The sequence below is a fragment of the Camelus dromedarius genome, chromosome 7 (genome assembly GCF_036321535.1).
Source record: "Camelus dromedarius isolate mCamDro1 chromosome 7, mCamDro1.pat, whole genome shotgun sequence".
Taxonomy (NCBI): domain Eukaryota; kingdom Metazoa; phylum Chordata; class Mammalia; order Artiodactyla; family Camelidae; genus Camelus; species Camelus dromedarius.
The window spans coordinates 25449461-25476708 of record NC_087442.1 but is presented as its reverse complement, the minus strand read 5'-3'; the positions used below and the strand labels follow the sequence as shown (position 1 = coordinate 25476708).

Sequence of the window (27248 nt, the reverse complement as noted above, 5' to 3'; positions counted from 1 at the left end):
TGAAGTGACATTTAGGTTTTGTAAGAAAACCTCATAGCAGGCAATTTGGAATTGGTTTTGCTAAAGTATTCAAAGAATACCCATAGGTTTGATACATTAGAATCACAGAGGACGACCAGGATTAAAAAAAAAAAAAATTAAGTATTTTAAAATTGTATTTTGGGGGAGGGGTGTGCTTAGATTTATTTATTTATTTAATGGAGGGACTGGGGATTGAACCCAGGACCTCATGCATGCTAGGTGCACACTCTACCACTGAGCCATACCCTCCCCTCCTCCCAGGATATTTTTCTAACATTAAATAATATAATTCATGGCCTTGCCTTAGGAGACCATTAAACATTATTCTAAGGACAGGGTTTTTCTCGCTTTAAAGAACTCAGGATTATTCAATGGCTCCAGCCAGTGCTTGTTATTCCAGTATGCTGCCCACGTTGTTCTTGTACAGATCATGAGCAGGGGCAGTCGGGAAAACAATGCTAATCAGGGTGCAATGCTGATTTTGTAAAAACTGTTAAAAAAAAATAAAAGCACATGCAGAAGACTCCAAAGCCTCATAACTTATTTCTGGTTAAATTCTAAAGAATGTAAGTGGGAGCCTGGAGCTCATCGGACGTGGCTAGAGAGTACCAGAAAACAGAACAACTGACCGCAGTGGTCATCATGTGAGTTTGCCATGTCATTCTGCAGCACACGGACACAGCACACAACGCGTAAGGAACTCAACAGGCCTCTTCCGTATGTCTCAGGAAGTACTGCCTTGGGAATTTAAAGCACCGTATTCCCAGAGAGAGAACCAGAAGCATAACAGAAAGGATTACTTTGCTGTGGGTGCTGCTGAGGACGGCAACGGTTAGGAGACCTGCAAAAACGTTATCAGGCCAATTTTATCAATTACATGGGTCCCCAGAATTTTGGTGTCCTTTACATTTTGGAGAAAGTAGTACATATTGAATCCTTTCTGGTAACAACTATACAACAGATAGTTGGTGACACGTGTTATTTTGGATGCTGGCATAGTAAGCAGAAACTTGAAAACGCACGTCTACCTTTTGACACAGGCCTCTATCATATCACTGGCCATTAGTTTAAGTCTTTGCTCTAAGTGGTGGGCAAATTCTTGTTCTGGCCAGTGTAGGTCAAAGACAAACATTTGCAGGGCATCAAGTTTCCAAAAAAGGTCTTCTGATGTCGCTGAGCCATTGCTAGAAGAAAAAGGAAAAATGAACAGCATGAACTCCCACTGTTAGCTCTGTGGATCACCAAATGCATTGTTTTTTCTTTTCTGTATCAATTGCCATCAGTGAAGAAATACTACATAAAATCTCTAGTGGTGAATATTTTCTTTGCCTTCTGACTTTTCCTTTCCGTTTCTTAATGAATAAGGCAAGGCAAGGAGAACAAAATAGAGATCCAGTAGTCAGGCTTCATAAACAGGGGCAAAATGAATAATAATTCTTTACTGAGGAAAAAAAAGTCAAATTGTACACATAAGAACAGACATCTGAAATGTTCTTTACCAGTCTCTAGGATAAAGATAAAATACATATGTCCTCCTAGAAGTTCAGAAAAGTATGTTTTATGCAGGAAAATCCATATGAAAGCAACTAGTAGCTTTTTACTGAACTCATGCATCCGTGCTTCTGTCATCGTGATGGTTTCTGTCTGTCTACCGGTATGCAGCCTTCAGGGCCTTACATTTCTCCATTACAAGTAAAGGTGAAACAGGCGTGGTAGGGGAGAAAGTCTTACTTCTATTTTGAAATGCTTTGTGCCTTTTCTCACTCATAACTAAACCTAACCTAGTGCCAGGGATGGTCCAACAGAAAGATGACGTTCAGGGTGCTCTGAAGTTGGATTTCAGGTCCTCCCATCTACCTAGCTGTGGAGCCAAGCCTGGCTATGCATTCACAACCATGGTAAAGTTACTCGAGGGGAATGTGTTTTTACACCATGTATGAAGGCAATCTGTGCCAGAGTATACACAATATTTAGGCAAAGGATAATAGCATTACTTTCTATTATGCAAGTATACAGCCTAATAGGAAAATGCATGTTTTCAAAGTAAAATATTCCTATGTTAAAACATAATTGAAACTTAATTATAAAAGAGAACAAAAGAAAAGAAAAAAACCAAAAACTGCTGTAGGATTCATTTCTGCTTACTTTCCAACAACCGTTTAACATACACTGACCGAAAACTTATACTTCAAGTTTGCAAAAGAACATTTTAAAAAGAAAATAATTTATCACAAAGGCATGGTAAAATTTTTACAAAATATAAAATTCTTTTAAAATACCATATTGTTGAGCAAAATATATTTTAATGAGCCAGCTTAAAAACGATCACCTCCTGCTCTGGCTAATTAAAGCTTCTCTGCACCTCCCCCACCTCCCCGCCTTAGCATCTCTGCTCCCTCACCAGCCTGCCTGGCTTTCCTCCTCCCATTCTGCCAGTAATTCCTCATGACCTCCTTGTCTAGCTGAGACAGCCTCGGAGTTCAATTCTCAAGGGAATAGTCGCAGCAAAGCACTACCCACAGCACTTTCCTCACTTAACATCTCCTGACCTTAATATTCAGTGCCCCCAAAGTATTAAACAAAAAAGCCAGACAACCTCTCTGATACTGCTGCAAAAAAAGTTGGAAAAAACACTATATTTAATTCTCCTTTTTGCCATTTATATAATAAAAATAAGAGAAAAAAGATAAAGCGAAATCCTTTATATCTCTAGTGTACAATTTGATGGATGAGACGAACGATGTTTTAAGAGTCATTGAGTATAACTGGCAAAGAAGCAAGTCTACTTCTTATAATTTTTTTTTTTTTACTTTTGAGAAATATAAGTAACAGCACAACAAAACAACAGCAACAAAAACCACCATTAAAACAAAATCTGAAACAGTAAAGGTAGAAGTCTATTAAAAACAGACTTTCTCATAATATGTGACAATGACATCTTTAAAGAGAATATGGATGTATGTGTTTTCTGTTCTTTGATGTTATGGTAAAATTCTGAACGATACATGTGCTTAATTGGGAATGTAATTAAGATAACAAGTGTTTGTTATAATTAGATAGATAGATGGGAAAAATGTAAATAGGTTTTCTCTCAAGCTGGCAGGTATAACCTGCAAATTATTCAGAACTTTTTTCATTTTAAAATTACTTCTAACCAGTGACCTATCCCTAAAAGTATTATTAACAGATTAAAGAATCCAAACGTGAATAATGGAATCTGAGACAATTTACTAAAAATACCAGCAGGAAACTTACCTTCTTGGCATTCACTTTTAGAGCTAAAAAACCCAGAATGAAGATTTTATATACAAGGAGAGATCTGGAGGGGCGCCTCTTACGGTGACTTATACATTAGCAGGTAGAGATGTATCTTCAAACTCATTGCTAGTTTAGTAGTACTTGTCTTTACTTTATCAGTAATTGTATTTTTAACTCCTTAAACATGTGAAATGGGAATTTTTTTTTTTTTTTGCCATTCGATGCTTTATAAGAAAAGCTAAAAATACAAAAAACAACTAATTGCAATGACATCAGAACATTATGAGTAATTCCGGGCACCCTGACAAAGGGCCTAATGTTGATAATCTCGGCAGGAAAAGGTAATGGTGACTAAATTGTAAAAACGTATTTTTCATTTGTCCAGAATGATGAAAGTGGAAGCACTTTATTTACAAAATCACAATTTGTTCCAAAGACAGGACATTCCTGAGACCACAGGAATTTTAAAAAAGCATTTTAAAAAAGTCATTTTAAAAAAGCAGATCCCAATAATGAGATTCAGGGTTCACACATATTTCAAAGCTAATAAATAATAATGACAAAAAAAAACCCACTGAATTTCACATGGCAATGACCACAATAGTGTCCCTCAGTGAAATCAAGGATGTTAAACAGACGGGAAATGAGGAAGAAGAGGAGTTAAATTATAAAACAGTATAAGGAAGTACAAGAAAAGTCACAGACTTAGCAAGGCTTAGTCTACTTCTTAGAGGATTCTTGAGCACACACAGACACCACTCTACACACTTTGACAGCCTGAAGCATTTGCCTGTAAGAAGAAGATTCACATGTAACCTAAGAGCCTGGTAACTCCTATGAGTACAGAGATGATGTTTAATTTGGAGAAAAACTGTCCAACTATTTTGCAAGTTATCATTCTCTTTCTTGGTCTTTTCTTCTCCCTTTTCTTGACTGCATGCAGACTAGACTGGGACTAGGGCTGACACCTGGTGGGAGGACAGGGAGAAAGGATGCTGGACAAGCTCTTCATCAGCATGTTCTCTGGAATTAAAATGGATTAACGAGAGGAGGGAGGGCTCAGGAGTCCAGCAAATCTGGCTTCCATCGTGTCTCTGTCATTTACTTACTGTGAGACATTGGCAAGTTTTGCCTTTTAACTTCTTTGTGACTTAGTTTCCTTAACTGTAAAATAGGAAAAATGACATTTACCTCACAGAGTTGTTATAAGGCGTAAGCAAGATAAAGAATTGGGCACTGTATATAACAAATGCTAAATAAATGGTAGCTCTTCTTCTTCTCATTATTATTCTTTCTAGCTGGCTTCAAACGAGACCTCGTGCAAAGCATGGAGTATTAAACTGAGTTCGTTTGATTGTTCTGAGGCTCATCCTTTTGAAACCCAAACTGTCATGAATAGTGATGATGACAGATGGTGGTAATAATAATTACAGTAATAAGAGTCATAATGGAGAGGAGTAGTTATCATTTATTGTGAGCCTAGCCTGTGCCAGGCACGTTTCAGGGTTTTTTTTCAATCCTCATAAAAACGTCTTTAAATTAGGTGTCATAACCATTTTAGAGTTGAGGAAACTGGGGCTAAGAAAAAGACTTAACGAAGAATAAGCTAGGATCTAAATTTGGGGCTGATTGGTTTCAAAGGCCATGTCCTTTTCACCTGCAATAGGTAGGCTCATCGCAGTGTGGAGTTAATAAACATGGTTTGTAATGATACAAAGATTACTTAAAATTAACAAAGTGCATCAAATGATATATGAAAGGACAAAAGAACTTGCTGGTACTGAGAAATAAAGGAAAACCCCTTCTCTGCAACCTGCAATATTGTTCCTTTAAAGGGGAGATTAAGATAAAAGTAGAAAAAGATTATGTTCTTGAATCTGCTCTTAAAAACGCTTTTTGACATATACAAGATAAATCACGTGGGCAGGAACAAAACTGGAGCCAACTAAGGATCTTGGACATACATACCGTTAGCCACACTGCTTGTCTGAACATGGAGAACTCTGGTTTTATCACTTAGACTAGAGTCTACAACCTGGGTCACAAAATGTCCCCTGCCCCACAGATTACATAGAATGACATCAAACCAGTGAACATTAAAAAAAAAAAAATCCCAAATCACTTTTCGCTGATATGCTAAGCTTAGCTTAATAGCTTCCAAAACTCAAATGAAGAAAACCAAAACACAGTACTCCTCAACCAACGATGATTAAAAAAAAAAATGCCATGCAGTCTAAACACATCTGCACAGAACACAGCCCAGGCCATGCACCAGCTAACACGCCACCAGGAAATAAGTGAGGGATACACACGTGGACTCATATAAAGAAGCCATCCACGAAGGAGTAGAAAAACTAGGAATCTGTGGAAGATTAAGAGGCAGACTTGGAACTTTTGGAAGAGCTACATTGGGAAGACTGTTGGCGATATTCCTGTAAAGAAACAAACAACGTGGGAAGGGACCACCATAAGCAATAACTACAGATGGCCATGTGTAAAGTCATCAGGTTAGGAGAGGAGAGACAGGCGCTCCACGGACACTGGGCAAGATACCTACTTGACAGGCTGCCATGTCTCTTGCTCAAAACCTCTGTGAATTGACTGCGCGATGGAGGACTCCATGAGATCCACGTAGCGGACAACCAAGGGCACAAAGATTTCTTGCAAGTGTTTATGAAATTTTCCATTACATAAAAGTGCTGAAATAGTCAAGCAGAAAGAGTGTTTGTCAGAGGGATAACAGCAGGCATTTGGAAAACACGGACAAAAACCTTTTCTTGAAAGACTCTGACACAGAACTGATAAAATACAGAGAATAATGGATCGTGTTCCAATGCTTGGATATCATATCGTGAAAACTGATGAAGTATAACTGACCTTCTCTAGATGGCTTTCAGAACCACACATAGATCACATCCCTAGAAAATGTTCCTGGCAGGTGGTATGGTTTTATTTCTAAGAGACTTAGCACAGAAGGCTTTTGACCTCTTGCTGGAGATTCAAGGAAGCTGACGAATCCCCTGCATGTCTTGACAGACGTTAATGCAGTGATTAAACAGAATTATAATCCCCGGTAGGCCATGCATCAAAAAAGAGCCAAACCTATTCAACTTGAAGAAATGAGTTTGAGATACACTAGTTTAACTGACCAGGAGGGTGACTATGGCCTTGGGAAAGTCTATTCTGCCTCATGAACTTTTAGTCATTCGGGGAGTTTCTTCATAGTCATCCACTCATCCACATCCCACGTGTGTATTTAAAAGGAGTCAGCATATCACGTGTATTTTTCAGTTGTCCATCAGTGTTTAATGAATTGCGGTACAGAACATCCTGCCCAAAGCAGCTGCAGAAGTCTAAGACTTTGTGCTGCTGGGACAGGGCTGCAGGACAAGATGCACTTACCTCCCCCAGAGATGGGCGCTCTCTCTGCACAGGTCATAATTTCATCAGAACACCGGGCAGTGCTGTAGAATAAATGTTTGCGTTCCTCCCAAATTTATACGTTGACATCCGAACTCCCAATATGATAACATTAGGAGATGGGGCCTTTAGGGGGTCATTAGGTCATGAGAGTGGAGCCCTCAAGAATAGGATTAGGACCCTTACAAAGGAGACCCCAGAGATTGCCTTGATCCTTTCGCCAGGTGAAGACACGGGGAGAAGATGGCTGTCTGTGAGCCACGAAATCAAGCTCTCACCAGACACGCAAACTGCTGGTGCTTTACTCTTAAACTTTCCACGCTCCGGAACTGTGAGAAATAAATTTCTGTTGTTTATAGGCCACTCGGTCTGTGCCATTCTGTTGTACTAGGCTGAGCTAAGACAGCACGTGCCTAAGTCGCCCCATGAAAGAACAGAGAACCTAGAGGAAAATACTAAGGAATGCTATGTAATTTTCAATAAAGAATTTGTAATTTTTTAAGATGATGCCTTATATTTCTCAAGTAAACACATCCTAAACTCAGTTGTGATTTTTATTTTTAAATAACACTCAGTGAGAACACGTTCATTTAAAAATATACATTGTGGCTGGGAAAGATATGTCTGAAGAGATGGTATTTTCATTGAGCCTAGATGGTAGGGCAGACCTCCACGGAGGATTTGGAGAGAAGGTTTACAGGTACAGGGAACAGCAAGCACAAACATTCTAAGGAAGGCATGAGTGGGCATGCTTCTAGAAAGAAGAGAAAGCTAATGTGGCAGAAGTGGGATGAGGGTTGGGGAAGAGTGGTCTGAGGTGATGTCTAGGTGGTAGGATATTGTGAGGAGGACAGATTTTACTGGGGATAATGGGAGGCATTATTATTATTATTAATTATCATTATTATTATTAATTATCATTATTATTACTAGGAGGGGAGTGACTTGCTATGGTCTCTCTGGCTGCTGTGTGAAATGGAGTAGGTGGCAAAGAGGGGGACGCGGGGAAAGAGTTCAGTACTTGGTTCTTTCCTGCAACAGACCAGATAAAGGAAGATGATGAAGACGGGGGGTGGCCTGGATTAGAACGGCAGGGGTGGGGCACAAGGAAAAGCCTCTCAGGAGTCCCACTCACTATTTCTCCGCAGCCTGACAACCACAGGGTTAACAACACTGTACTATATACTTGAAAGTTGCTGTGAGTAGATCTCAAATGACCACGTGCAAGAAATTAAAATTGTAACCACATGAGGTGAAGGACATGTCAACAACCTTACTGCCTTAATCATATCACAACACATAAATATATCAAATCGTCACACTGCATACCTTAAATTTATACAATGTTAGGTCAATTATATCTCAACACTCTTATGAATCTGAATAGCTGTATATGCTCATAGTAACTGACTCTAACTATTAGCACACTTCAGTAGTACCGTCTTATAAAATACGCAGCTAAATATGCTAATTTCCACATAATCTTCTTCAGGGCAAAAATATCTCAAAAACCTACATAGTGTTTTAAAACTTGGGCAACGTATGTGACGCTTACCATGGTAGCATGAATATGAAAATGCTTGCAATGTATTACTTTAATTAAGTGATTCTGAAATTTGTCAGAGGCTGGAAAATTACAGGCACGTGAAAGTGAAGTAGGAAATAATTTTAAGTACAGAAAGAAATACAACACTGCATTTTTCTACATTTAGTTGATAGTTTAGCATTTTTTGTGGTTAAATAATTTTTCTGGCTTATCTATATGCTACAAGATTTTCCCATTAAAGTGAGAATGATAATCATATTTAGTGATAAGTGTCTTATTTAGGAGACTAACGTTATCTTAATGATGTTTTCATTAGAACACTGAAAGGAGCTTTATTTATTCCTGGAGATTCAATCATAAAGCTAGAAGGTACTACAGATCATGTAATTCAGTTCTTTTTACCAAATATCATCTAAATAAGGGCACTAAACATTAAGGATGAAGTATTCTCACTCAAGCCATCTAAATCACTGTGGTAAGCAAATTTAAAAACATACCCAGATCTGAATTTAATGGATCTGTACTTTAGAACTCTCCTTACCTTCCTCCTCCACCTCCCTCTCCTCCTTATCCGTAGCATTTTTGGAATGTCAAGCACTGTACTAAGTCCTTGATACGCATTCTCTCATTTAATCATCACAAAAACTCCGTGAGGGAAAAACTATTTTTTTCCAATCTTACTAATAAGGAAATTGAGGCCCAGATAATTCAGGACACTCGGCCAAGCCATTTAGTCATTAGACAGTAGAACAAGGATTTGATACCAGAGCCCCCTCTTCACTTCCATAGCTTATAACACTATCATCCCTCAGTTTTAGTGACCGTAAATTACTACCTGTCTACCCATCCATTCATACGTCTCTTCAACCCACCATCATCACAGTAGCATCTTTTAAGACCTAGAAATGTAGTTAGTTTTTTTCAAATTGAAAACATCTTGCAAATGAAACACACTACACCACATCTTAGGTGAACTGTATGTTTTCAGAGTTAGAATTTTGAAAAACTTAGTTATGACATGAAAAAACAAAAATGGTGAACAAGACTACAGAATTGAAAAGTGAACTAACACTGTGAAAACATTGAATGTGCTTATAATACACACTGAAAGCTGGACAACTTTACATGGTTGTACAGCTAAACTGTGTGCCTAAGCCTTATAATTTATATGGCCTTCTAAAAAATATATAAAGAACCTTAGGCTCTACCTCTTGATAGGTGCTATTAATATTTTGCACTGCCATTATTTTCAACAACACCAAAGCCAAAACACAGGCTAACGTAACAAATCATTACATCTGCAAATGAGCACTCTACCTCATTGGTTCAAAGGCTACTTTATTATACACTTAGAGATTAATATGTTGGCTGTTGTCATACTTAGTTTGTTAAAATGAAGAAGCATATAAGGAGAATCTCACTGAATGTTATTATTAAATGTTATAATGATTCTAAGATTAAGTAGCAGTTGACTCACAGGTATTTCTAGCAAGAGCTCTCTTTTATGCAACAAATTATTACATCTACAAATGAGCACTCTATCTCAGCATTCAAAGGCTACTCCAGTGTGCATTTGGAGATTAGGTATGCTGGCTATTAAGTCATACTTAGTTTGCTAAAATGAAGAAGCACCCTAAGGAGAATCACACTCAGTTATTATTAAATGTTATAATGATTCTAAGATTAAGTAGCAGTTGACTCAAATGTATTTCTAGCAAGAGTTCTCTTTTTTTTGATACACTTGATAAGGACTGAATTCATTATCTTGTTAAATAAGCCTGTTTCTCTTCTTGTATTCCCATCCTAGGAGCGAAAATAGATTGCCCATCTCGTCATTACACCAGCACCCTGGAAGTTGTACCACAGGCCTTTCCTTCGCCTCCTACGCCCAATTAGTAGTCAGAACCTGCCTATTTTATATCTTTATTATCTTTCGAACCCATCTCAGTCCTCTCTTCATCACCACTAGGTTGGGCTAGATCCAGCCTTCTCATCTCCTGCTTTGGCTAATGCAATCATCTCCTAACTGGTCTTAGGCTCCTAATTTTCCCTCTGCCAATTCATCGTCTTAAAATCTCAAGCAGAGGGGCTTGCTAAAATATAAAACAAATTATGTACCTCCTAAAGATGATAATCCTTTAACGGATCCTCCAGACAAACTCCAAAAGCTTTTGCATGGTAAGAACGTCATCTATGAGCTGTCTTAACAGAACTTCTCTGGCTCTTTTCTGTTGCCTCACCCCTCTATTTGCTGTGGTCCGGCCATAATGATTTTCATGGTTCAGTGAAAGTACACACTTTCTCCTCCAAATCTTTCTTGAAATGCTTCATTCTGCTGTCCCTTTGCCTAGTTACCGGTTTCTCCTGTTTACTCTCCACCCTGCATCCTCTACTGTGGTCCCTGTTATATTTCTGCATTTGTTGACGTATCTCTTTCTTCCTGTGAGGGTGCAACGTCCCTTAGGATGGGGCCACGTCTGTATTCTTAGTATCCTGGCTCACAGCACTTGTTCAAATGTCCGTTGCATGAATGACTACTCAGACACAACATGAAGATTACTACATAGTTACTACAATATTATTCTGTACAAGAACCTATTGAGGTCTGCGTATCTCTTTATATTTTATTTAAAATATATAGTATTCAATATTTTTCTGAGAAATCCTCCTTTTAGACCCATATGTCCAAGATCAGACTGCTAAAAATTTTACTGGGTATGAATGTTGGCCGTTTTATGTCTCTCATTTTAATGAATGTAGCAAAGGGAAGATTTTCTCTGTTCAGTCATGACATGATAGTAAATGATCACATCCTGCAGAATGAGGAGAAAATGGTGATTTCCTATATTTCCTAAGAACTGTCACAAATGTTGGATTTTGGCCAAAAGTCTGCTCATGTTTCAGCAGTGTTCCTTTTTAAAAAAAATAATCAAATTAGAAACCTAAGTTCCAAACTTTCAGAAAACTGGCAACTGGTTGTTCCGTTTCTTTGGTAATTAGATTCAGGACAGGTGAGGAAGGATGGAAGGAGAGATGGGATTGGGGAGGAGAAAGAGGCAGAGGACAAATGAGAAGAAATGAAGAGAAAATACACATAGTAAGGGAAAGGAAGAAAAGAGAAAATTCAGCTTCCCAAGGCAAGACCGCAGGAACACGGACTGCCCTGTGCTTGTGTATGTAAATGTATGCCCCTCTTCTCAGTTGCCCATATGCCAGTTTGCATTCCACTTGCGCAGACACTGTCAAAAGCCCTCTTAATATGTAGCCTCAGGCACCAGAAGGAGTGCTTCCATCTTCTCCATATGGTTTAACAAGGAAAGGTTAGGATTCGGGGCTGCCACCTGTCCAAATCAACCCTTTACAAGGCACCCATTACAACAGCTCCTTGGAAGAGGCAAATTCTCAGCGTGGCCTCATCCAAGAATGCATCTGACATTGTACCTGAGGTGTGGAGGGATAAAGAACTGCTCAGGAGCCTCAGATAGTGGTTACGAGAACACAGCTGGGGGAATCATGACCACTTTGGTGATAAAAATAATCTTTTTTTTCCCAAAAGATTTCATGTTTCCAAATATCACCTTATCAGAAGATAATGAAGCACCAATGACATCAAGCCCAACAGTAAATTGGAAATGGCAAAAAGAAAGCAAAAAGGCTTAAATAAAAGGTAAACTAGGGGTGCAGATGTGCCCAATTATTTTGAGCATCCCAATAATTAATACATTAGTGTTGATTATTTACATACTGAAAAGAGTCGTGCATTTACAAAAGTACTTGTCATAGGCTCTTAATAGTAAGATTTCAACAGAGAATTTAAACTACAATCCAATTAATGACAATTACTGAGACAATAATCATTGGATAAATTAAGGATAAGCAGATAAAAGAGTTCACGTATTGTGTTGAGGCTAAAGATATGCTGTTGACTCCTGAGTTCACATAATCCGATTTTATATTGTGCCGCCCCCTTCCAATTAGTCCGCATTAGCAGATTACCAGGAAGAACGATTTTTCCCCCTAAAATTCTAATTAGGCATTTCAGAAGGGAATGAGTCATTTATGACCAGCCCAAGAACCAACCAACACAAACCACAATAAAAATAACAGGCTCTCACATAAAACCACAATTATTCAAGGGACTACAAACTGTATTCATCTTCAACAATGCAAGCACCATGGACTAAGATATAAAATTAATAGGTCGCTCTCCATGTTGACAAATACATATAATGAGGATCCCCATCCCAGGAAATATGAATATGGGCTTCAGGAGAAAAGTCAGGACGACTGCAGCCTAGAATAGCATTATGTAAAAAGAACACCCCCCCCAAACAAAACCCCCCTCCTCCCTCAGATCTAGGAAAAGCACCCAGCCAGGAATCTGGCACATTAAGTAGGCACTCAATAAACGTCTGTTTATCGAATAAATATCAATAAAAATCCACCTCCTAAAGGAAACTCTGAGAGCACCTCATTGAAGTTTAAGTAAAATAGAAATCTCATTAGGTTTTGTTTTCCTTTTAATTAAAAATTTGGGGGGGGTATAGCTCAAGTGATGGAGCACATGCCTCTCATGCACAGGGTCCTGGGTTCAATCCCCAGCACCTCCTCTAAAAATAAATGAATAAATCTAACTACCTCCTCCCCGACACATACACACACAAATATTTGGTAAGTAATTTTCTATAGTTTGGTAGTATTTAATTTATAATGCACTGGCATGATAACCTCCTAAAACCACACCCAACTCTTCCTTTCCCCTTAGGGCACTTGTTAAAATATCTGTCTGTCTATCTATCTATCTATCTATCTATCTATCTATCTATCAATCAAAGATAACAAGGTGTGAGAGCATTGATGTTATAATGTTTCTTACTTTTTGGGCAACAAATCCAAATCTAAGAAATCCAAGTTCAAAACTATAGTTAAAAATGTCATAGCACATAGTGCACATAATGGAGTTACATTTCTACAATCTGTCGCATTATAGTTACTAGGGCATATTTGTCCATATCCTCCACTAGACTATATGCTTTTCAAGGACAGGAATTGTTTTTCCACGTATCTGTAAGGTGACTGGATTGGTAAATTGGAGGCATCAGCCCCTGTTTCTTGTAGCATCAATTCAGGAAAAAAATCAGTATAAACATTAACCAAGGCTTAGGACAAAGATAAAGAAGTCTCGTGGTCTAGGGATTCTCATGCTGTCTTTTATGAAATTAATATTAAAGCCAAGTGGAAAAATCTGTGATTTCACTTCAGCTACACACAACCTTCTGATCTTTCAGGTTATGTCCCACAAAACCATCTTGGTAATGGAAACGACTGAGTATGGCTGTAACAGCATCAGTAACCGTCAAGGGTGGGGTTCCTGATGCGCGCGACCTTCAGGAGTTACAGATGCTTCTGCAAGTCTACAGTGAAGGACCCTCTTAGAGCATTTTAGAGCAGATTATGTTCTTTAAAGCACTAACTTCTAAAAACAACACACAACTGGATTAAAATTTAAACATGTCTACCCATAGGAAAGTTACTAGAGCAGGACTGTGGAATTCAATTAAAAAAAAAAAGGCTAGTGACTCCTTGCTTTTATATTTCTTGTACTGTATTGGTCGGTAAAACAAGTTCTGATGTACAATTTTGAATTCAATCAACTCTGGGGATTGGAGTTAAATACACCTCTGCATTTTAGTGGTCATTTTGCCATTTGTAAAAATGGTATAAAACGAAGCCAGCACACTGCCCTGTGATAATCTAGAAGTTATACCCTTTCTGCATTGTTCCTAGTGTATGTACGTACAGATATATCTATAAACACCAATTTGTGGATTTCAGACGTACGGCTCATTTAAGAGCTTGAGGTAGAGTGACACGCAGGTGTCAGCTCTCCGTATTTCAAAGCTTGAAGATTAACCTAATATACAATATGGTGACCTAACAGTTCTTCATTTGAAAGAAATCTGAAAAATAATCTCTGATACAGCCGAAGTGTGAGAATAACCCAGCGGGATTTCCACCTCTTCATTTCTTAATGAGTTTTTTGATAATGAGAGGTGACTTTGCCAGTCACTCTGGGCTCTATTATGGCTAATTTGACTCCACTTCACTCTCCCTGTTAATTATTAACACTAGCCTTTTTATCCTCATGAGACCACATTCCAATTTTTCTTTTTTCGATTTTTATGAGCCCATCTTTACGAAGGTGAAAGTCTTGGAGAATAGGTTTTCACTTAGTGTAGAGCCCGGACATTTATTATTCGTTTAGGTAGAGACGCCGTGACATTGATTACACGAGCACGGGTGTTCCTTGGGATGGCTTTAATGTGCTAGCAATGTGAAAAGGCTGTTAATTAAAGAAGAAGCACCGTGGTATTTTTCACTTGGGAATCGGTTCCCCATAGAATGGTCATTTGCCACTTGCTAGCATATCCACAGATTAAAAGGTGACTAGCTCCAAGGGTTTGCCTTTCGGTAGTACTGAAAGGAGTGATTTGCGCCATTTGCAGATGGCTTTCATTTGTCAGAAGCAGTCACTTGCCGTCCTTATTACCGACAGGACAATTGTGGAAAACGGCGCACAAGGGTAGAACCTATTTTTACCAGCTTCGCAGCCGCTGTTCAGGATCATTCAACTATCATGCTAATTGCTTCATTATGAAAACAGTTATTTTCCCTCAATTTTAATACATCTCCTTTTCAAAGTTGTTTCCTTAGATACCATGTGAAGTGATGACCCATCTAATTAAGTCTTTATTTGGGGGGGAGCGGATCGGGGCGGATGGAGGCAGGGTGGACGGACAGGCATGCGGGAGTTGTCTTTTTTGGATAGAAATGAAGGAGTCAGAGTTTGTTTTCTTCATCAGTCCTGCTCTGGGAATCAGCGGGTGAGTCTGCGAGGGGTGGGAGACTGGGGACAGTTGCTAGAATTGTGGTGCAGCTGGAACTCTTCCCTTGAGGAAAACCGCATTTCATCTCCAAGGGTCCTTAAGGCTAAGACTTTCTCTAATCATGCCCAACTGTCAGGGAACACTCCCTCCCCTCCACACCCCTAGACAGAATTCTTTTTTTCCCTCCTTAAAATAGCAACCAAATTCGCTGTCTTGAATCTCTTTCCCCACTAATTAGTTCAGTCCCTGGAATTCTTGTCAGATGTCTTACATTGTACACACTATACACCTTTATCTGGTCCTTTCTGTACCCTTTAACCAACCTGCTTCCTTTACCCTCACCCTTTTAAACATTTTGTGGGATAAAAATTAGAGTTCAAGGGATCTCCTATCTTTTTAAAAAAATATTATTTTATTTTATAAATGCCTCCAGAATCTGCTTTTGTTACTGTAGATTGAGGCAGACTGGAGACCAAGTGACCAGGCTCCACCTTGCCTCTGCCCTGGTTTCCTGCCTCCTATGGCTTTAGTGTCCTCAGCTGGAAAATGATCCTTTCCACTCTTCAAAGATAAACACCTATTTTTAAATATCAAAGCATAAAGCTTTTAACAAAAGAAAGATGGTAAACAACCAGTGGCAACATCTAAACTATTCATTAAGAACAAAAACAACTCAGCGATAAAGCTTTCAAAGCACAAATAAAGTACAAATTCTAATATCTCTTTAGAGACCCGTTTGTAGTTTTTATTTTGGAAAAGCAGACATTAGTATGTGACATTGTTAGTAAGAAATCACAACCATTTAAAAATCTCTTTGTAATTAGTGGTATATACCACGTGTGGGGTAACAGTAAGCACTATTATTCAGCAAATTATCTCCCTTAACAAGATTGGACATTTCAGAGCAATCTGTTCCCATTTTACCCCTGGCTAGTTAAAATGGAAATTAATTAGAATCTGGACTATAACTCTAATTGGGTCAATATGGTAAAAACTGTCGTGCCATGGCAGCGATGTAAGACTCTTTCTTTGGGGGATGGTGGTAGAAGGATAGAAGCTTTATGTTTTCCCATAAGCTTTCCAAAAAGACAATTTGGGGGCAGCTAGAGGTTGATATGTAGCATTTGAATTAGATCCACTAAATCATCATTTGAATACTTCAGGAATTTAATAAAACAAACACATAATTATTAGCTATATTCTTCATTATTATCAAGGGTGATACTAATAGCAAAAAAAAAATGTCTTACCAACTACTGAGATATTACTAAGTGGTCTTGGCTTTGGGTAGTAACTTGTGAGTTTGAGATAAAAGTCACTGCATCTGTTTCAATTCCCCAGATCACACGGTACACCCAATACGAGGAGGGTATTATGGCGCTGGGGAACTTTTCTATTTACCTCACTACCTAGAGGAGCTGTTTTTCTCTGAAATAATTGATGTTTTCTAAAATATGTTAATCACTGCAAAACCAAAGCCTAGATCCAGACTTACCCCCGAAACTGACAGCACTCAAAAGAGGTCATTATATAAACATCCTGTGCAATGGTGTAATGAATACTAAAATGACACAACATTCTATGCCTCTAATAGTAGCCAATGCTATAGAAATGGTTTAGAACAGAGAAGACTATGATATTCTTTTGAATTACATATTTGGTTAAAAATCACTTTCCAGTTATTCTCCTTTTAGTGTTCTTCTTGATATAACTCTCATAAAATTACACTTGTCAAGTAAGAGCTCTTCTTAAAAATAAATTTTAAAAGATGTTGATTCATTGGAGTTGCAGGAGATGTTCCCCACGAGAATTTCTAAGAAATCTACAACATATTTTGTTTCCTCTGTAAATAAATTCCAATACGTTAAAAAAGTTAAATGATTCATCATCTTTACTGTTTGATGGTGGACATTAATAAGTACTCTCATATTTGAATCAACCCCCAAATAAATCTAAATATGGTCAATTCCTGAGTTTTCATGCAAGTAGAATAAAAGCAATGTTAGAAATAATTCTATGCTTATTTATTCTCACTTGGGGACTTACTGTATAATACATGTATTTACTTTTGGCAGCAAGTTTATTGTTACACATTTGTCTTAAGACAGTATTAAACCTGACTTGTAATTTCTTAGCAGAAAGAATAATGATGGTAAGAGACTGGGAAAGGAAGGAGTTCGTTTGAAGTGTGCTTGCTGACAAAGAGAACTGAACTGCAACTTAAAAACTGGCTGAGCATAATCTGCAGGATAAATGGTTCGTATATGGATAACTGTGGGCTTAGCAACTCCTGAGAGCCAACACTGTCGTTGAATCTGAAGTAAGAATTGTTTGGTTTTTTGTCTTTCTAATAAGATCTTTTGGAAATGAAATTAGATAAGAGGGTGAATAAGATGACTGAAAGAATCAAGACAGAAATTCGAACAGATTAATATCTATAATACTTACTTAGCATCCATTATGCATGAGTGATTCTCTTTAATCTTTACCACCAATGACACTGTAGGTACTATTATATCTTTCTTTTATAGATGAAGAACCTGAAGTTTGCTGAGGTTAAGCTATTGTCAAATGTCAAGCAGCAAGTGGCAGAGGCAGATGTGAATCTGTCTGGCCCCAAAGCCTATGTTATTAATTAATATAACATGATGCCTTTCTTCCTATAACAGAGGTTCTTAATCTGGTGTCCAAAATCCAGATGTCCATGGGGAGTTAGACAATTTCACATACAACTTCATACCTATGTGGATGTTTTTTTCCCCAGTAAAACAGTTGTAGTTTTATCATACACTCAAAGGAATAATAACCAAAGAATGGTTAAGAAGTGATAGACTAGAGTAATGGACAAAACTGACAGAGCAATTTGAATAAAAACAAAGGTAAATGTAAAAACATAGTTTTAAGTTTAAACCTGGAACTATATAGTAGTGACGTCCTGGAAAGGGAGAAGCAGAAAGATCAGGAGTTTTAAAATACAGCGAAGGGGAACTGTCTCAACAGTATGACCACACTCCTGGGGGGGGAGAGAGCAGCCCCAGACAGCGGGAAGACAGAGCAGGAGGCAGGCAGCTCTCCTGGGCTCTGGGTGCCTCAGATCCCATTGTGAGCCCTGGGTTCTTCTCAGCACCACAGTCCAAAGCAATACAGAAAAATGGAGTGAGGTCTTCTCAGAGGCAGGAGAAGAGAATGGCAATAGGCACGAAGACCCTACCATGTGAGGAAGAGTTAACTGACTGGGAATTCTGGCGGGGGTAAGAACACATGCCACAGAAGACATCCATTCCACTGATCGAGTACAGCAAGTCAGAACCAGAGCTTAGGAGGAGGCTGAGCTCAGCCTGGTTTACAACGACAAGAATGTTACAGAATAGGGAACTAGTGACCCCACGCTCACTGCAAGCGTTGAAGCAAAGGCTGTCAGTAGAAACCAGACTTGGGTTGAAGGGAACTTTACAAAGAATCATCACAGGAAAGGCCCACAGGTATCTGTATGCTAAGAAATGCCCCCATAAAACCCTGGGGGAAAACTAGGTTTATACTGGCTGCTAGAACACGATACCATGTACCAGAATAATGATAAAAGTTACTACTGCACTGGAAAAAAGGTCTCAGTAGAGAACCTTTATATTCTCTTCAATTTCAAACACGAGAGAGCCAGCCACACCAACAGGGCAATATTACCGGTAGAACTGAATCTCTTCAGGCAAACGATATTAGCACAATGCATATTAGCAGAAGCCTTAACATAGCATGATGTCTAGAATAATACATTTCTAAGGTGTCATTCAGAGATGCTAGTCTTCTCAAGTACTTTAGAAATGTTCACCTTTGAAGATTTTCTCACTCGCAAGGTACCACGAGAAGGTGCCTATATTATCAGTGCTCGATAAAGACAGGGGGTTAGGAATAAGAGCAAGCTCAGAGGCCGGGGAGCAGTGTGGGAGTGTCCTGCAGACCCTGACTGGATATACTCGGGGAGACTGAGCAAACGTTACTCATGTCGACCCTTGTTAGGCGAGTGCCAGAGCTCCGGAAATACACACTCACAACACAACGTTCTTCCCACCTCCCCATTTCATATACTAAAGGAAATGCAAGGCTTACCATCATTTCTGAGGAAATTGTTAAGCAGTTGGAAAAGAGGAAAACTGTCCCAGGAGTCTTGTGGTTGAGCTTCCAGTGCAGTATCCATATCCACTGTGAATAAAGCCCAAAATTTCTCTGCATGCTCTGCCAATAAATCCGGCCACCAGGCAAATGCCTGTAAATAAAGAAAAAAACTAACGTGAACACAGGTTATGCATTAGAAACATGCACAAATACTGTACTGCTTGAAAATATGTCATTAGACGTGAAGTTATAGGACAATATTATAGAGTATGATATTAAATGTTTCATTATCTCTAGTCACAGGAAAACGAAATGTTGGAAATAAATACCCCAAACATTTACATTACTTATATTTAAATTATGAGATACAAGGAAATTTTCTTTTTGTTTTATTTTATATATTTTTCAAAAGTTCTAAATTAAAAAATGTATTTTTTAAATACAGCAATACACGTCATTTCACATTTTAATTCTACTTTCAAGTTCATATTTTATTTATCAATGCCAAATGTGTTTACTCTTTAAATAAGTGTATCTATAACATCTCTTCTCATTTAAAAAATATTACATTTTACTTGTAGTACTTTTTTTTTTTATAATTCTAAGATTTAAAGCTAAAACACACTTTCATATGGAGAGATTTCCTGATCTTCCAATGTCAATTAAGTCCTCCTAGACAGTCTCTCTCGTACCCGGTATTTTTATTTTACAGGACCTAGCATTGCATATATGACTACACATATGATTATTTTAATGTCTGCCTCTTAAACTAGACTGTAAACCCTATAAGGGTAAGTCTATGTATATTCTGTTTATTACTTTATACTCAACTAGGCATTTTTTAATGCCCTTTAGGTAATGACAATAATCACTTAAAAATCTCTGCTGTTTAGATGGCTGAAAAGAATATTTATTTTTTAGGAAGTTCTCAAAAATAATGTGACCTGGCTATGGACCCTGGCACCAAGCCTGTCTGCCCATGGAACCAGAGAGCTTAGACCCTGGCAGTCAGCCCACCTGCCTGGGATTCCCCACCAGCTGGCCCACCCACGGACCCTACCAACCAGAAAATCCAGAATATCTGACTGGGCTGATTGCTGAAGGGCTTTCCCTGCTGAAGCTGGTCTGTAAAGACAAGAGGAAGTGACAGCTTCTTCAAATGCACAGACACCAATGCAAGGATACAAAGATCATGAAGAATTAGGAAACAAGATGCCAACAAAGGAACAAAATAAAGCTCTTGTAGCCAACCCCAAAGAAACAGAGATCCATGAACTGCCTAAAAGAGTTCTAAAAAATTGTCTTCAAGAAGTTCAGTGAGCTACAAGAGAGCAAAGATAGACAACTAAATGAAATCAGAAAAACAATACATGAAAAAAAAGGAGAAGTTCAACAGAGACAGAAGCATATAGAGAACCAAACACATATTCTTGGCCTGAAGAATACAATAACTAAAAAGTTTAAAAGACAGCTTTAACAATAGACTTGATTAAGTAGAAGAAAGAATGAACTTGAAAACAGGTAATTTGAAATTATCAAGTCAGAGGAACAAAAAGGGAAAAAATAAAGAAGAGTGAAGAAAGCCTATGGGACTTGTGGGACATCTTCAAGTGAACCAGCTGGATATGTCTTATGGGAGTCTGAGAAAGAGGGGAGAAAGAGAATGGGGCAGAAAGCTTATTTAAAGAAATAATGGCTGGTAGTGTTCCAAATCTGAAAAAAGAAATGGACTTACATAAGGAATAGCCTTAATCCTTTCAATAAATGGTGCTGAGACAACTGGATATCCACAAACAAAAGAATGAAATTGGACCATTGTTTTACACCATATACAAAAATCAACTCAAAATTCATTAAAGACTTAAACTTAAGACATGAAACTGTGAAACTCCTAGAATAAAATATAAAAGAAAAAGGCTTCTTAACTTCTGCCTTGGCAATGATTTCTTAGATATGACACTAAAAGTACAGACAATATAAACAAAAATTGGTGAATCCTCAAGTTAAACAGCTAATGCACAGTAAAGAAAACAATCAACAAAAGGAAAAGGCAACCTATGGATTGGGAGAAATATTTGCAAACCATATACATGATAAAGGGTTAATATCCAAAACATACACACTCCTTAAACTCAAAGCAAAAAACAAAACAAAACAAAACAAACAAACAAACAAACAAAAAAACACCAGATAAACTCATTAAAAGATGGACATGAGAACAAAGAGACATTTCTTCAAAGAAGACTAACAAATGGCTAACAGGTATATGAAAAGGTCCTTAACATCACTAATCATCATTTGATTTTCAAATGCAAATCAAAACCACAATGAAATAACACCTCACACTCGTTACGATAGCTATTAAAAAAAAAAAAAGATAAATTTCGTTGAAGATGTAGAGGAAAGAGAACCCTCCTACACTGTTGGTAGGAATGTAAATTGGTGCAGCCACTATGGAAAACAGTACGGAGGTTCCTCAAAAAACTAAAAATAGAATTATCATATGATTCATCAATCCTATTTCTAGGCATATATCTAAAGGAATTGAAATCAGGATCTCAAAGAGATATCTACACTGCCATGGTCAATGCAGTATTATTCACAATAGGTAAGATGTAGAAGCAACCTAAATATCCACAGACGAATGAATGGAAAAGAAGTTATGATATTTATATGCAATGGAATATTTTTCAGCCTTAAACAGAAGGCAGTCATGCCATCTGTGACGACATGGTTGAACCTGGAGGTCACTATGCTAAGTGAAGTAAGCCAGACACAGAAGGACAAATACTTCTGTGAGGAATCTAAAACAGTCAATTTCATAGACGCAGAGAGTAGAGAGGTGGTTTCAGAGAGTAGAATGTCCGGGAAGAGGGTGAAAAAGGGAGGTATTAGTGAAAAGGTACAAAGACTCAGTTACATAAGATGAATAAATCCTAGAGCTCGATCATGTAGCACAGTGCATACTGGTAACAACACTGTATTGTAGACAATACTTTGCCTACATAAGATGTAGGGCTTATGTTAAGTGTCTTATTACACTTACACAAAAAATAATCTGGACTTCTCTGGCTATAGTATCTTACTTTTAATTTGCATTTTTCCAATTTTGAATGACTCTGAACACTTTTTACATGTGTTAGGGCTCTCTCTGTACTGCTTTTAGTGAAATGTCTCTCAGGTCTTTTCCTTGTAATTTTTTAACTAAATAACTATGAAGCATATACATCCTGTGAGACAGATATTTTTGTTATTCTTCCGATTAAAATTAACCTTAAAAAAAAGACTCATCATACTATACTCAGAGAAGTCCATATTTATTTTCAAGAACTTTCAAAGAACATGTATGATTTGCAGTTGCAAAATTCCATTTAATTTCTTCCAGTGTAAATCAGATTATAACAAAAAGAGTCAAACCACAAACCAAAAAATAGGTAAATTATAAATATTGACATACTGAATATTTTCTTAAAAACTTTTATCACAAGAATAATGTTCAATATATTTACAGAAACATTACCATGTAACTAATTAACAGGTGGTAAAAAGAAGAAAACACTGGCTAAAGAAAGCGTGGTGTAATACAAGTGTGGGATTAGGGACATGTTCCTGGCTGGCTCAGTGCGTATAACTTTATCTCTGCTGTTACAAATACATGAATGTGGAAACCTGTTGGAAATGGTATGTTCTATGCAAATTGAGCTACTGCTCTTTGAAAATATTATGTTTGAATCCTTTTCGCTAAAATTTCTTTAGAATGAGTATATGGCAATAATATAAAAGTGAAAAAAAAAACCCCAAATCGCATATATTTCATTGCATGCACCTTGCTTCTGAATTTAGAGCTGGAGTGGCGACACAGATAAGAAGAATCTCAGATTCTTCACTCTAAGCAGAGCAGGATAGAAACGCTAGTTAAAATGCTGCACTGCAAAGAGAGACATTTTCAAAGTCTCACTTCCAGTTCACAACCAATACCTTTGCAAAAGGTTAAAATTAAGAAAATAACAGTCATGTTAGGTCAAGATTGTCTCAAGACTCAGAGAAAAATTTCCAAAGCTCTTTTAACTTGGAAGCCAGAGCCACGGTGGGGAATGACATGCCATGGAGTACACTTTCCTCTAAAAAAATATTGGCTTCAGGTTGACAAGATTTGGCCATCAACTCAAAACTCTCATTATTTGTTTGTGGAAGTGTACATTTATGTTTTCAATTGTACTTCCTATAATATTATTCCTGACTAACATAAGCCGATCTGTGATGAATGTCTCTTGCTCTAATGATGACCAGAGAAAGCTTCAAGCAACCACTGTCTTTGAAAATGCAAAGCAAGGGCTGCAGGCTGTTAACCTCGAGAACACAAGGTCAACCCCACCACCTGTCCCCGCCTCCTTTCTGCTGTCCCTCTGGGGGCAGTCGTCCCACCCTGGCTTGGTAGTAAGAAGAGAGGCTGTCTAACTTTCTCCCCAGAGCACCACTTCCTGAGGGTGGCTGAGGGACTCCACCAGGGAGGAGAAAACCCTGCTCAGGAAGGCATCTGTCTGCAGGGCACCAATCAAGAGCCATGATTATCTGCGTTAAAGCTGTCTTGGCTCTGATGCTAAGCCACTGATTAGTGTAAGTGAGATGCCAGAGGCAGAAGGCAATGTTTAATTTGATTAAGAGGGAAACACAAAACAAAACTTGACTGTCATCCTTTAGCCATACTAGTTCTCTCAAAGCTCTAACAATAAATAAATCTTGCACAGTGAGAACATTTATACGTGGCAGGCTGACAGTACTGTGAAAGCTGTGTCTGTTTGCTCAATGTCGTTGAAAACAGTGGCAGGTTAGACTATCCCTGAAACGGGAAGCGGAGTACTGAGCTTCTGAACTTGGTGAAACGCGAGTGATCATGGGCAGATCAGTTCCCCAGGTGCGTTTCCATTTCCTCATCTGCAAATTGGCAATAACAATACCTACCCTCGCCTCCTCCGGGGCTGCTCGGAAGAGTCAATGAATATGAGAATCTCTTGCTGTACAAACAGTAAACAACCAAGTACTACAAGTAACACAAACATGAGTTGAAATTCACACAGATCTTATGAGTGTAGATGTTTTAAACAAAACAGTGTCCAACATGAATGGGGTAGTTTCTATGTGCCAAGTACTGTTCTAGAGGCTTTTTATACATTATTGCGCTCAAACCTTTCAGGTAGACGGTATAATTATCCTTATTTTACAAGTTGGCAAACTCAGAGAGAGTAAAGAATTTGCCCAGAGTCATGCAGTTGGTAGGTAACAGAGCAATGATTTGAGTCCAAGTCAGCTGGAGTGCAGAGATCAAGCTTTTACACATACAGCCTATTCTTAATTAACTATACACGGCACACTGCCTGCCTGCCTGTCCATCTATTTATCTATCTAGTTTCACAGATCAGAACAATGGTGTGTTTTCTACTGTTTTTTCTTGCCACAGCATCTCTTATGGTCAGATTTATTTATGTTTTTTCTAGTTTCTTTGAAGTTTCAGGCTTTTGATTAACTTTTACCCTCAAAATATAGTGAACATTTGATAATTTACAACAAAAAAAGGAAAATGGCTACATAAATGAGCAGAAACAGGGCATATGATTTTGGAACGTATTATGTGCTTTCCGCCATCCCCCCAAAAAAGATCAGTTTGCAATCCTGTATGTTGCAGATGATCCTAAAAGCTCTGGAGATAGTCCAGTGTCTAGGGTATCCCCTGACCCCCAACATACACATGTAGCAATACAGTGCTCAGGGGCCATATTTTAGACATATTTCAGCTCTTTTGAGGAGCCAGTAGAATGGACTAGAATGTTCAGGGTGATACCTAAACTACTATCAAACTAATCATAAGTTTCTTGCAACTCTTGGTTCACAAAAATCTCTCCCTAACTGGGTTCATAGATGAATACACATACTGAAATAACCAAGTGAGGCGAGGAGCTGAAAATATTTCAAAACATATACCAGGGTAAAGTACTACCCTTATTTTTAAATATTTGTAAATTAGTGAATGACTAACATCTTTGGTGGGACATTTATGCCCACGCAGTTTCGTTTAAGAGTCACTGTTTCAAATGAAATTCTGCTTCTCTAGCTCAGGCATAGGAAAGACACTTGTGGGTCATCTTCTTCCAAAAGGAAAGACCTTTGTTGGACCAGAGGCTAGCCTAACCCTAAACTTAAACCCATTCCCTCCAAAATGTCGGTTTATCTCACTGGCTATCCAGATATAAATACTGCATAATTAAGATTAACTCATCTGTTGAGATGACTGTAATCTAGATAACGGTAAGTAGTCAAGAAGACTTGTTCAGGAACATTTTTTTGTATAACTTCACTTTAAGATGCTCCTTAGATATCGTGGCAGTAGAGAGGAGTAAGGACACAAAGAAGCAAAAACAAGTGGAAAAAAAGTAAACATCCCTTCTCTTTATGTTAGAATCCATCCAGAAGCATAATCTAGTTCGGACACCGATGTTCACGCGAATGAGCATGCGCATAAATACTTATGTCCAGACTGAACTCCTCCCCCTGCCCTGGCTGTGCTCCCCAAGCCGCCGGGGACACAGCCAGCGGGCGCGCAGGCTGCATTAACCATCGGCAGCGAACTCAGAGCTAAGCTGCAAATACTGCATTTCTGCCAGACATCCTCTTTGCCTACAGAGTCACCGACACCGTGGACGATGTTATATTTAAAATATCATAGGAACCTTACATCAAGATTCTGCTGCAACAATAAATAACAAAGTGACAACCTGAGCTGTGCTCATACTGGTGTATTGCCTCTCTCTGCCCCTCCACGGGGGGAGGTTCCCAGCACTCCATCCCCGTGGCGGGGCCCCAGGCTATGCCAGGGGACGAAGAGAATGACTTACCGGAGAGGAGCGTCTCCAGGCTTGCACTGTCATCACCCCTGCTGCATTTACATCCCTCCTACTTTGCCAAGTGTCAAGCCCACCAGCAGAACCAGGACAAGACACCCATTCCGGCCACTCTACAATGCAGTTCCCTGGGAAGTGCTGAGTCTGGGGTCTGGCCTGAGTCTTCACCCAGTCACTGTCCAGCTGTGCACCTCTGGCAGGTTTTCTTACTGGGAAGATGGTGTGTGTGGTGGGGTGTGCTGGTGAGACCCTAAGGCATTCTGGGACTCCTCACCTGTCACAGTGAGTGGCCCTGGATGCACCATTGTTAGATCAGTTTGCCTAAATGCCTGGTCAGACACAGTCTCCTCATGGGAATGTGGAAGACAGCCTTAAAAATTTTCTGGAAAGGAGCTTCAACTGTCTTTCTCAAGAGGAAACACGGAGATCTGGAGGAAAAGCCTTGCTGGAGAGGTCAAGAGGCATTCAAAGAGAAGGGGGGGCTTGTCTTAGAAGTAAGTTACTGTCTAAGATCTGAAGATAGGAAACTTGCTTCACTGACAAGTTATTGAGGGACAGAAACAACCTCTTGGCCTTGGAAAGTGAACCACCCTGTGGAGGGGAGCAGAAGACGAATGAGAGGAGCTGACACACGGCCACTCGAAGGGCTCCGAGGCAGACGCACTGACCTCCGCCAAGGGAGCCAGGCCAGCGGCTCTCTCATGCAGCAAAGAAAAGTCTAGCCTGAACATCCAGCAAAATCAAGATCAGTGTACAGTGCAGTCCACCAGTTCACTCTGGAAGTGACTTTGGAATTGGACCAGTTCACTCCCCAGTATTGTTCAGAGATAAAGCTGGATTTTCTGGTTAAAAAAAGAAAAAAGGTGAAAAAACAGTAACAGATAAACCAAAACCAAAATGACAAAATCCTCTCAGCTGGCTTTTACTGAGATGGCCAGCAGTAATTATCCACGTAATTAGTAATAAGACATGTTCACCGAAACAGTACAATCAAGATTAGACCATTTAAAAAAACAGGATCTTTAATTCCAAGGAGAGGGAGTAAGTTGGTTTTAAAACTATAACCAAAGTGGGTTCTATCCTATTTTCATGTAAGAGAGTTATTTCATG

At 38.7% G+C, this 27248-nt stretch overlaps 1 protein-coding gene across 8 annotated transcripts in view; it reads right to left on the bottom strand.

Moving 5' to 3' along the window:
• CADPS2 (calcium dependent secretion activator 2) overlaps positions 1-27248 on the bottom strand; it is a 449325-nt gene that overhangs the window by 51435 nt on the left and 370642 nt on the right. For 7 of the 8 annotated variants that reach the window (XM_064487392.1, XM_064487395.1, XM_064487394.1 and 4 more), the window contains 3 exons: positions 19237-19393; positions 5837-5978; positions 1050-1205 (listed from right to left, as the gene is read on the bottom strand). In XM_064487392.1, coding sequence (XP_064343462.1) covers positions 1050-1205; positions 5837-5978; positions 19237-19393 — 455 coding nt within the window. Of the gene's footprint in view, positions 1-1049; positions 1206-5591; positions 5712-5836; positions 5979-19236; positions 19394-27248 lie in introns of all 8 variants that reach the window. The other variant, XM_064487396.1, reaches the window with a different exon arrangement.